The sequence below is a fragment of the Cyprinodon tularosa genome, unplaced genomic scaffold, assembly GCF_016077235.1.
Source record: "Cyprinodon tularosa strain WSP-4 unplaced genomic scaffold, ASM1607723v1 ctg289, whole genome shotgun sequence".
In the NCBI taxonomy this organism is placed as follows: domain Eukaryota; kingdom Metazoa; phylum Chordata; class Actinopteri; order Cyprinodontiformes; family Cyprinodontidae; genus Cyprinodon; species Cyprinodon tularosa.
This window is the reverse complement of record NW_024038995.1, coordinates 1,194,402-1,207,256: the sequence shown is the minus strand read 5'-3', so window position 1 is coordinate 1,207,256 and position 12,855 is coordinate 1,194,402. Positions and strand designations below refer to the sequence as shown.

Below are 12,855 nucleotides of genomic sequence, written 5' to 3'. Positions count from 1 at the left end.
TTTATTCCGTTATTACAGAGAAATTAAAGACTTAATGCAGGCTTTCTTCAAAGTTAAGCAGGTAAAAAACAATACAATATCCTATTGAGTTTTAGTTTAGAGCATAACAGTAACAAAACCATTTTTAAGTGATTTTCACTTAAAAATCTATGAGATGTTTGGAGTTGATGCTGTAAATAGGGCATCCCCAAAGTCGGTCCTCGAGGGCCTCAGTCCTGCAGGTTTTAGAGGTTCCCCTGCTCCAGTACAGCTGATTTACATTGATAGTTGATAAACAGGCTTTTGCTGAACTGCAATCATCAGAATCAGCTGTGCTAAAGCAGAGAAACCTCTAAAACCTGCAGGACAGCGGCCCTCGAGGACCGACTTTGGGGCTTCCTGCTGTAAACTATGTGGCCTATTGATGCTCTGTTAAGCCGGGCATACACTGTGCGATTTTTTTTCAATCGTTGCTCGCAGCTTCACAGCTGTCACCCTGTGCGATACGACACGATCTACCCGTTCACACTGTACATCTAAAAACCACGTTGGAATCAGCTACGCAGTGAGATGGCGATACTCGGACTCTTCTATCCGGAAGCCAAACAAGTAGAAGAGGAATATGAAGCTCACTAGAGTAAAACGCGCTGCTTTGGCAATTTGTGCAATTTTGTGCTTGAAAGCCCTAAAAAGAAAAAGCAACGACGGATTTTGACAAAGACGCGGCTGAGCAAACATGCCTACTACGGTCTGTCAGTTTTACAGAAAGAACTCCATTTCACTCGCATCCCCGCCATACTGCTGTGTTTTCATCTGAGAGGAAGAAGAAGAATCCATGTTTGCGCACAGTGATTTGCCCTCAACCGTCAACTGAAAATTAAACATCTTTGTCCTGACCTCATGATTCCTGATGGGGAGGTGGTCGTGAGAGGCTGATCGCCCCCTCGTTTCCCCCTGTACACTACATGACGCACGATCAGGCTGAAATTTGTCCTGATGAAAAAATTCTCCCACGACTGGAAAGTCGGCCAAAAAAATCGCAGTGTACGCCCGGCTTTAGCAGAAGATATCACTACTTCATCTCTTTCCATCACACTTTTACCATCAACTAAACTTTAAAGACATATAATGCTTGAATAACTGTTAGAACTTGTGATATAAGAAAAATTATTTAAAGGTTTTTTAATTATTTAGGCTTTCAGCTGCAAAACGGCTCAAAGTAAATTAAGCAATGTTTAAACAGGGAGTAACATATCAGCAAGTTAGTGTTTTAGTTTCACTGTAAACAATAGAGTCAGAATGGTCTCTGATCCACCTGTCGCCTTGTTTTCAGTCAAATACCAGCAGCAACGGTCCAGCGGGGTACAGTCAGCCGGGTCGCCACTCTGTGTCTGTGGAGGTCCAGATGCAGCGGCAGAGGCAGGAGGAGAGGGACTCCTTCGCCCAGGCGCAGCGGCAGTACAGCTCCCTGCCTCGGTGAGACTCATCAACACATTGTTTCTGTCTCTCTGCCTCCATCTATGCCTCTCTGGTCATTGCAGGTTTTTCAGGCCAGCGTTAGATAACAGCAGGAACTGGGTCAGTAGTTGTCAGCTTCACATTACAAAGTGTCACACAAACACTGTTAGCTAGAACAAACGGATCATGTTATCGTCTCAGACATTTCTGACATGATTGTTTTCCTTTTTCCTTAATCTAATTCCCTTTGATCTGTGTGATCCTTTGGCTGCTTGTTCCAGGAAATGCTGATGTGTTCATTATTTATGGGTGTTCTGGGGTAGATGGAGAGTCACAGCCCCTAATGGTCCTGGTTCCACTGGGACCATTTAAGACGACGCTCTATATCTGCTCCAGCTGTTCCTTCAGTCTAATTTTATTACTGTTGCTGTCCTTCTACCTGTCGACCCACACTCTGTTTTTTGGTCTCTTGACCCATTTTCCCTCTTATTTATTTTCTTGATGGTTTGCTTGTAGTTGGTAGTTTGACTTCTGCCAGTACTGAAAAAAGCTGGCTGCTCATAGGGCTGTGGCTCAGCATGTTAACGGAAAGCGTAGTGCAAGAAGTCTTTAAATAGACCATAATGGGAAAATCTGTGGAAATCTGGTCAATTTTAGATTTATTCAACACCTTCAGATTCTAAATCCTCATTTTGACCATTATGCCATGTCTAAAACACCCCTGAAAACACCAAGACCCAAGATCAACTGCAAACCGTTAAAAAGCCTTTTTAAGCATCTGCAAACCTTGATAACTACCTGAAGAATAAAGCCTTCTCCATATAAGACAGCCAAAACTACAACAAAAAGTTGTAGCAGTCCACATGGAAGAGCCAAAATCCTTTTTAAAAACTGAGCTGTTTGGTCACAAAGAGGAGAAAATGTTTGAAAGAGTTGGTCTAAAGCAGGCAGGCCCAAATTCGGTCCTGAAGGGCCGCAGTCCTGCAGGTTTTAGCTGATTCTGATGATCGCAGTTCAGGAAAAAAACACCAATTAATGGAAATCAGCTGAGCTGCTGCAGGGAAACCTCTAGCGAGGACCCACTTTTAGCATACCTGGCTAAAGCTTTCAGCTGCAGAAACAATGTACAAATTGTTGGTAGTGGCTGCATCATGCTGTGGGTGTGTTTTTTAAGCACTGGTACAGCAACTTTTATTTAGATTATTAAGCTCCTCCTCATATCAATTTAACCGGATGGACTCAATGAGGACAATCAACCTAAACGCAAGTTGAAGCTGGGTTGTTTCTTTTAAAAAAAAGTATTTTATCCACTAATGGGAAAGATCAAATATCCGGGCACATTAATGCCAGAAACGTTGCTGGTTGTCAGAAGACAGCTTGGTTGCAGCCTGCTGAGGAACATTAAAACAGAATCATGACTCATAACATGACAAGAAATTTAGTTGCAAAAAAAAAATTTTGTTCTTTTGGATTTATTTTGCGGTTTCTTTATGGCTCAATCAATTTCAAACATTTGAAGAGCTTAGCTCATATAGGAAAGAGACCTTTTAAGATGTCATGTTATCTGGGTGGAGGATTATTAATGGAGGCATAGCTGCTGTTTTTTTTCCTCATTCTGAATGTCATACCCTCTGAGCGTCTGTGGTCGGTTCTCCAAACTGTCTCTATTTTTATCAAAAGAAAACCAAACTGTCTTTTCCAACATAATAGATTAGATCTATTGTAAACCCCCTTTTTGTAATGCGTTGTGACCGTCTTTGAGCTTTTGTTTAAAACTATAGATTTGGGGTTTTACTGGAAAACGACCTCCGTGGGCGACCATCACATTCAATAGAAAAAATGAGGCTAGTGTAAAGTCTCACAAACCGCCTGCTGACATGTTCAAACCCGTAGCATCAACATACAGGAACCCCTAACCACGTCAAAGTCCCCTTCCAGCCCGTTAGGCCTCAGAGAGGGACTGGAACAAGCATTATTGGACCTGACAGACAGTAATAGTGGACCTTTTGCAGACAGAAGAATGAAGCGAGCGTCTTTGTCCTCCCTGGGTACAGCCGTTCTGGCGTGTGACATCGACTCGGTTGGGTGTCAGGAATCTGGGCAGCTGCTCTGCACGTCGCTACAAAACATGGTGAAGGGAGAGAGGGAAAAAAATCCAGATGTGTGTCATCAGCTATCATTTCCGCTCGGCCGGCTCTGCCTTTGTGTGATGTGTACAAGCCTCCTGGGCTCTGTGCATTTATCTCCAGGCTGAGGCAGAGCGAGGAGAAGAAGAACATCATTGAGCTTCTGATTCTGAGCCATGCATAATTAGCACGTTTATCAGCCAGCTGTGGAGAAATCACATTATTCCTCTGTTCGGATTTCAGCAGGAAGAGGCGACATAAAAAAAAAAAGGGAGAAATCCTTTAATGATAACAGAAAGGAGCTTTGTCTTGGATTCAATAGAGATTGGATTCAATTGGGGATGGATACGCTCCTTGATCGGTGAGATAGGAGGAGTGGAGCCCAGGTTTATTCTTACACACGCTCGACTGATTTCAATTTTCAGAGGCGGGTGTCCCCGATATCTGATTTTATTTCATATGTTGACAAAAGGGGCCAAAGCTGCTCTGAAATGCAAACCAAGTGTTGCCTTTGTTGTCTGGTGGAGGGGAAGGAACTTTAGATGACGCCACTAGGAAATATTCAGACATGATCAAACATTCATACATTTTATTGCGTTACAGCTTTAAACATTATTGTATATAATAAATATTCAGGTGAACAAAAAGGTCACAACTGTGTAGTGGAAGGAAAAACATATAGAGAGATCTGTCTCATTTATACTCACACCCCTAAATAAAACCTGCTGTAAAAATCTGATCTGGTTTTAATTCGTAAAATAATTCCACCTGCATGTAATTTAATCAAAGTATAAACTGGGAATGAGTGCTGGGAGGCAGATGGCTACCAGCATGGCTGCCAGTTAGCTAATATATGGGTTTAAGACGGAGTAAAACAGGCCTTCAAAATAAAAGCTGATTTTAAATTATGAAAACAGATTAGCGAGATATTAAGATCTTTCATAATCCCACCAAATAACAGTGTTGTATAAAGTACTGAAATCTCGGAGTCAAGTAAAAGTATAAGTACCTCTCAAAAATATGACTTTGTTAAGAGTCCAAGTCACTGACGGAAATGTTACTTGAGTAAAAGTAAAAGTTAAAGTATCTGAAATGGCTTCAACTTAAGTATAAGAATTACTGTAAAAATAGATGTACTCAAGTAATGTAGTGAAAAGTATAAGTAAAAAGTAAGTGCAGTTTGAATGACATTTTTTTGTTTACATTTTGGTAAACTTTGAAGGATAAATTCACTTAAAATAATATAAACCACCAAGTGTAGGATACAATTAGCAGAGATGGGAAGTAACGAAGTACAAATACTTTGTTACTGTACTCAAGTAGATTTTTCTGATATTTTTACTTTACTTTACTACTTATTTTTATGGCGACTTTTTACTTCTACTCCTTACATTTTTACACAAATATCTGTACTTTCTACTCCTTACATTTTAAAAAAATTGGCTCGTTACTTTAGTTTTGAATCATTTCAATGGAGTTACCGTTATTATTTTTCACGTCATCAATACCAAATTCAATCTAACTGGATGGGAATCTACGTTGCATTTGACGCACCACTACAAGATGAATCGACAGATTCGGCGGTATTCATTCGCGGCAAATCATTGCAGCTTGGTGGCGGTGGCGTTAGCATAGTAGCATGGACGACGAGATGATTGGAAATGAACACAACGGAGATCTAGTCCTATTGGCAGACATTCATTTAAAATGTAGGCAACGGCTCGAAAAAAGTGGTTTCTACTTTTACTTTTATACTTTAAGTAAATTTACAAGCCTGTACTTTGTTACTTTTACTTGAGTAAAGAAGTTTAATCAGTACTTCCACTTTTACCAGAGTATTTTTTAACACAAGTATCTGTACTTTTACTCAAGTACGGAAAGTGAGTACTTTTGCCATCTCTTACATTTAAACTGGCTTTGCGAAACAGGCGTATCCTATTGGTGTTGATGGAAAAGCCAAGGCAAGACCTGACTTTTAGTCATTAGGTGGGGTCAGTAGGTGGGGTCAAAACACTTGCGTTTCTCTCGCTTGTTTTTTTTTTTTTACTTCGTAACTAGGGTTGTCAAAAGTATCGATACTGAAACGTTGTATCCGGATACAATACTCGTTTTTAAAAGTATCTATACAGTGCTACCACCAGTCATTCATCTAAAGTGCAGAATAGAGGACAATGCACTTTCTGAACACTGTGTGATTGAATAATTCTGTGCACTTTTCAGTTTCAGACTTTTTTTTTGTAAGAGATGCAGCTGCTGAGAATTATTTTTGTTTCTTAACCAGTTTGGCTAGTGTCATTGTTATGTGTGCAAAGCATAGCAAAGGAAGGAAAACTTAATTTTTTATTTTATAAGTTTTTTATCAAGCTTGCTTAAAATTGTGCACAGCATACAACCTCAAAACATGTTCTTATTGTTTATTGTATTTATTTATTGTATTTTATTTATTAATGAAAATATTTCTGTAGAATTTTGGAGTCTTTGTTTTTATCTTTGTAATATCGAAAATGGTATCAGGTTTCGAATATTTTCCTTAGTATCGGTATCGAGTTGAAAGGTTTAGTATAGTGACAACCCTATTAGTAACTAAACCAAACATTGAAAATGTATTAGAGTAAAAGTATGCAATTAAGTTCGTAAATGTAGTGAAGTAAAAGTGAAAGTAATCAAAAAAATGTATACTCTTGGAAAGTATAAAGTGCTCCAAATTATACTTAAGTACTGTAGTGAAGTATTTTTACTTTGTTACTATACAACACTGCAGAATAATTGATGTTAGATGGGTACCTATGTCTGAGAGTTAGCATTTAGCAATCCAGATGTTCTGTGAAGGCTTTGGAGGTTTGTTTAAGAAGATTAAATAACAAATGGTACCAAGAAGACTGTTGGGCAAGGAGAGCTTGAATTAGAAAAGCAGCCAAAGAAACCAATGGTAACTTTGGAGGAGATGCAGAGATGCACAGCTCGGTGAAACCTTGGCCGATTCTGAATTCACAAGAACGCGAGTACGGACACGTGTTCTCGCCAAGTATGTTCTTGAGAAGAACACAGGAAATTCTGGACTTGGGGAGAATGGAGCACGCAGTATAAATCTGGGTCAATTGGAACAGAAGCGTACTGGTGACGTCACCACACGCTCGGCTGTTCTGGAGCTGCTTTTCCCCTCCTACTATCACGTTACAGCTGTCAGTGGAGAACGCACAAGTGTGCTCTGAGGCATACTCCATAAAGAGGGAGGGGCGAGAACAAAATCTGGGGTACTTTATCTGTTCTCTGTCTTGTGTTCTTAAGAACTGGAACAGTACTAGGGCTGAGGCCGAGGACGTTTCACGAGCACATGAGAACGACCAAGTACACATATTGCTTGTCTTCATCTACTTGTGGAGACTTGATTGTATGTTTACCTTTTCGTCAAGATGGAAATGGTTAAAATCCACCTGGAGCTGGAATGTTAGGATCACCAAAATGGGCTAGTCAAAGCCCATAGCAAGGATGGCGGTCATCGACACTCTCCATCCAGTCTGACCTTGCTTGAACTATTTTCCTAAATGTACAGATGTTGTTCTTTGTAGTGCTAATGGAAAATAAAGCTAAAAAAAAACAGTGTTTAATACTCTGTATTTGACTTTCTTTACGTCGGCCCTGGTAGCAAAACCTTCATCTCAACACATCAGATCTGATTGTACTTTATACTGTTAATGTATTCCCATGGCAGGTCTGCTTATCTGGTTCATTAGGACACAAAAACATTGTTGTCATGGAGATCCTGAGGTCAGTCCATAGTGGAAACCCTTTTTATTGTTTAATAAGCCTATTTAAAGAGAATTTGGTTTAGTTTAGCTAGAAAACTGTTACATGTACATTGTGAGGTGGACTGAACCAACTTGGATGAAAAGGTGGGACCAAGATTTTTTGATTCTTTATAATCAAGATAAAAGTGAAGGCAAATAAGGCAAGTGTCTATGTCTGGTTTACTGTAGATGGGTTTGTGTACAGGGGGCATTTCAAACCTTAATTCATAAAATTCTTCAACCATATTTACTATGGTTTAATGCATTGACAGTCTAATACAAATGTTGAAGTTTGCGGCTGTTGGGTTAGAAAATGAGAGAAGTTTGATGGGTCTAAACATGCCTCTGTATTCAGCTCATGCCCACACTGACAGTGATTAGAAACGACAGCTCTAACAGTCCACCAGGTTGACTTTTTAACACACACACATATATATGCAGACATGCATGCTCTGCTCGGACCAAAAGCCGCTGCAGCTGCTGCTGCAGGCAGCCTTTGCTCTCCTTTAATGGCATTACTTTGGCTCAGAGATCAATGCAGCTTGTAGATGATGAATGCGATAGACCCTCGTTTCTTTGCATTGTTTCATGGTTTATTTACCATCAGACATCTTTGTTTAGGAGGGAGGGCCTCGCCCTGCAGGGAGCTGACCTTTATCCTCAGTGAAAACTGTTCCTTAAGGGACACGGCTGCCATTTATCACAGGTCCAACAGCGATCCAGTCGTTACGAAACTGATCCGCCACACGGACGTGATCTCCTAAACATCTCGTTTACTTCATCTGAGCCTCTGGCATCGCGGTAGGCCCAAAGTCAAACAGTTAATTCAGCTTATTGGGAAATAACAGCTGGATTTATCCAAACACGACCCCTCGAAGTGATCCAGGATGTTGCCTTTGACCGCTGGAGCGCAGCGTGTCGTATTTATCAAGGAAGGATTTATGTTGATGAAAGTGGATTAGACTGCAATGGTGAGGCAATAGCAGATAATACACTCAATATGTTTGTGTGGGAAGTGTGGACGACATTGAGCAGAGTGCTTCAGCTCAGTTTGACCTCGTTTAAAAACATAATTACACAAACTGATTGAGGAACAACAGCTTGGAGAGTAAAACCTTTCTGCCACTTCATGCCTCATTCAGACGGAGTTCTGTGTAAAAGATCTGGAGTCATCCAATGTTATTTCAATCATACAGTTTACTTTTTTATTGTTTTTTTAAGTAGCATGGATCAGGTTTCACAGTTTGTGAGGTTTTTAGCTAATCATGTCAGCAGTTTTTGCAGCATAGGAGTAAAAACAATAATTAAAGTTTGGTTTCAGGTGAAGTTTATTGGTCTAAAAGGTGTGAAAATTAGGACAGTGGGAGGAAAAAGGAGCCTTTTTTTCTGTTTTTACAGACTGGATTGTTCAGAAGACCTCAAATTGGAATTTACACTGGATTAAGGATCCTTAGATCTTAGAAATAAGTCAAGATTTCTTAAAGTAAGTGTATTTACCCTTGATTTTAATTGGTAAATCAGATAGTTTCCCAATGGAATGAGCACTTTTACTCTTGATATACATGCACTTGAATTAGGACAATGCAATTGTTTTTTCTTATTTTAAATCTAAATTGTCTTGTTCCATTGGCAAAATGTCTCTTTTATCTCCTCAATTCAAGAACAAATGCACTTATGTTAAGAAAAAATGACTTATAGAGATTTTGATTTTTTTCCAGTGTAAAGATTCAAGTCTTGGTTTCAGACCAAATGTTAGCCAGTTTTATGTGGTGTTCTGTTATTTAAGATTCTACAACTGAAAAAAACAGATTTCAGTTTGAGCATCTTCAAAATGCCCAGAACAAAACCAGACAGAGCGTAATATTTTAAAGGTTGGACATTCTTACTGCAAAAAATGTAAATCTAAATTACACATTTTTTCTTAAAATAAGTGTTTTTTCTTGAATTGAGGAGTTAAGTGAGACCCTTTTCCAATGGAACAAGACAATTTACATTTAAAAAAAGAGAAAACAATTGTTTTGTCTTACTTCAAGTGAGTATTATCTAATTATGTAATCTCAAGAATTTATAAAAAACAAATTCCATTGGCAAATCATTCCATAAAAGTTTAAAAACAATCCACTGGACTTGGTTTCCAAGGTTTGAAGACGTTTCGCTTCACCTCCAGGAAGCTCTCTCAATTCAAATGTCTGGAGGTTGAGGCTTTATATAGACAGTGAGTTTGAGGCTTTATATAGAGAAGTCCTTGTATTGCTTGGAAACATGCAAATTGAAACTGACGAGCTGGTCATTTGGTTCCATTGTTAGCCTGTAATATCTGAAACCTGTCTATGATGTTTTTAAACTTTTACGGAATGACTATGGCCTGGATGATTGAGAATCTTCATCAGCATATTGGCAAATCCTCTTATTTACCAACTAAAGATAAGGGTAAATACTCTTAATTTAAGATTTTTTTCCTTATATGTAGATCATTTTTGCAGTGAATGTGTATGAATCCTAAAGGCAAACAACCTATGACAGAAAATGGTGGATTCCTTTACAGCCAGGCATACCCTTTACTATTTTTTGCCCTTTTTGGGCCGATTCTCCAGTCCTGCACAAATTTTTAGATCGTGCCAACTTTCAGCCGCATCGTGCATCCTGCATTGTGTAATATACGAGGGGCGATTAGCCTCCCACTACCACCTCACGATCAGGAATCATGAGATTGGGTGAAAATCAAACATGTCTGAAATTCAGTCGGCCATCGTAAGGATGCATCAGAGTGTCAGGCCGCACAGTGTGAGAGCAAATATCGTTAGCTGGGAACTTTTAAACCCTGCGGTTTCATCGTACAGTTTCAGCTGCGGCTGTGTGCAGCGATTAAAAATATTAAACAGTGTATGCCCTGCTTAAGAACTTTCTAGCCATCTCACACATCCTTTCCTTGTTTTTTTCTCCTCCAACATCAGACAGACCAGGAAGAACCCCAGCACCGTCTCTCAGGATTCCTGGGACAAGGCGTACCCACCAGGAGACGTCTTCCAAACCGCCAAGGACAACCCCAGGTACTCCAGCTACCAAGGCTCCCGGAACGGCTATCCTGGCAGCAGCGGCGGAGGAGGAGTTAATGCCAGAGTCCTCCTGGAGGCTCAGGAGCTGTTGAGGCAGGAGCAGAGGCGCAGGGAACAGGAAGCCAAAGGAAAAAGGATGCAGGAGAGCAGTGGGAACAGCGGGTATGAGGGGTACATCCCCCGCCTGAAGGAGCCAGGGTCCCCAAAGGGCCCGTACCGACACGACGTCCCGCCTTCACCATCACAGTTGGCTCGGCTGAACAGGCTGGGGTCAGAAAAGGGACGACTTTTTTATTCCTGAGGAAATTAGCAGGCTGAAGACGGAGGTTTCAAATCTGAACACAGACTCTTTAGAGGTCTTATAGCTTAGCGACGATCTTAACGGTATGTGGGTGTTTGATGACCTGTACCAATTATCAGTCACCCTCCTACAACCTCGAGACGCCCAGTGCCTTCTCCACCCTCGTCCAGGACTCTGACTCAGAGACCCGGTGCTGTGACGGACCGACAATCAGGCGAAGGAGTGGGTTCCTATCTGAACCCACGGTGAGGCGGAGGTTTACAAGTGGCGTTCCAGTGACTCGACCCACCTGGCATCTTTTCGGTGTAGCCCGGCCCTTTCAGAGAGCCGACGCCATTTCTCCCTCTGAAGGAGTGAAAATGAGGCAACATGGAAAGAAAAAGCAGGCCACAGGGTGTGTGTGTGTGTTATTAATAAAAACCCTCCTCATAAATGATTCATATCGTGTGTTATCTCCTTGGAGGAGAGTCAGGCAAAGAGGGTAGGCCTCTGTGATCCTCTGCCTGGCCCCTCTGCACGGCGCTGGGCTCCCCTCACCCGCCTCCCTGCCTGTCTGTCTGGAGCTCCATCTTCTCCTTTCATTCTTTCTCTCTCTGTTCATTACGCTCCTTTTCTTCTACCTCAACACCTCCATATTCCTCCCCTCTCGCTCACATCCACCACCTCCCTCCCTCCGCCTCCCTGTCGTTTCCCGAGTCGGGGCTCTGAACTGAATTTTTCATCAGAAGCCACCTGCTGCCTACCAGAGCCAAAGAACGCTGCTACTGGAGGCTCCGACGGAGGGCCGGGCTCCTGACATGACGAGCCGAATAAAAGCAGGAATAGAGGAGGCAAGATAAAGATCGGCGGGGAGACAATGTGTCTCTCTGTGTGAAATTAGCAGCAGCTCTTTATGCTGTTTTTATAACAAAAGGCAAAATTGTCCTCTGGAGTTAATTGCTTCAAACTGCCATAATTGCTTTTTGTGGGGTTTTTCTACCTTTTTTAGCATTTAGCAGACACTCTGCAGTGCAGCTTTTTGAAATCGAGGCAGCAGGTGGGGGTGGGGGGGGGGGGGTTGCAAGCGTGCATCTTGCTTTTAAAAAAACAGCAGTCGATAAATGAAGCCATTGCTGCTGGATTACAATAAGCAAGCTGAGAAACAGTGGGGGGGAGGAGAAAAAAGTTTTTTTGTTTTTTTTTCATGCAGATGTTTTTGTGACATCAAGTTGGGAGTTTGCTTCCTTACCAGCAACAATGGAGGTTAATGTGGTCATGTTTGTAGCGAACACAGCACTGAAAAGAAAGGAAAAAGTATGTTACAGATCATTCTTTCATTTGACAAAGCTGAAGCTTAAATAAAAAATGCAGTTTTTATTTTATCTGGGAAGAAAAGCTGCTCAAACCGTACAAAAAGATCGAAATACATTTTTTTTTGTCGTATTGTGGTATATCCTTAGAAGAAAATATTCTAACCATTTTTCCATTTATCTTTTCAATTCATAAATTAATGATATGCCAAATTTTTCAAATTAAAATTGCCCCTCCCTCTCCTGAGAAGAACCCATCTGACAACATGAAGTAGACTAAATATCAATGCAATAATACAAAACCTCCTCTTACGGTATTTAAAAAAAAAAAAACTCTAGTAGCTCACAGTGAGAGACGTTATCCATAAATGGTTTCACCTCTTTCGGCTCCAAAAAACGAAAGTTCTGGAGTTATCTAGTCTGAGACTGGACTCATTTTCAATTAAAATTCATTAGGATGATCTTAAACTGGTCGTTAATGCTCGTAATCCTTCAAATGTGTTTGGATTAAAACTATTCTGCAAAGTAGAGTGGTACAAAATTCCTCCACAGTGACGTAAAATAAGCTGCAACACCGAGGGAGTAAAACTGGGTCATTAGGTTTAGAAAAAAAAGTCTTCATAGTCAAATCAAGTCCTGCAAAGAAGTTTTATTTATGGTCACGCAAATTCAAATCTGAGAAAAATAAAAACAAAAAAATGCAGAAAAAGCTGGGGTTTGCTGCGCCATATTAAGTCCTGCTGGAGTTTGATATAACTTGGTGAAAATGTTTTCAAAAAGTTATTTTATTTATAATAAAATGCTTTAATAAGAGAGAATTTTTTTCTAATTTGTATAGTTTTTTTGGATTTTGTAATA

The 12,855-nt window shown here is 40.5% G+C and overlaps 1 protein-coding gene across 4 annotated transcripts in view; it reads left to right on the top strand.

The window, feature by feature from the left end:
* The window catches only part of LOC119787130 (partitioning defective 3 homolog), a 349,189-nt gene extending 338,045 nt beyond the window's left edge, over positions 1-11,144 (top strand). For 2 of the 4 annotated variants that reach the window (XM_038290773.1, XM_038290770.1), the window contains 2 exons: positions 1,313-1,455; positions 10,306-11,144. In XM_038290773.1, the coding sequence (XP_038146701.1) occupies positions 1,313-1,455; positions 10,306-10,708 (546 nt within the window). In that variant the 3' untranslated portion in view covers positions 10,709-11,144. The remainder of the gene's footprint in view (positions 1-1,312; positions 1,456-10,305) is intronic. The other 2 variants (XM_038290772.1, XM_038290771.1) reach the window with 1 other exon arrangement.
* Positions 11,145-12,855: the final 1,711 nt, after the last annotated feature.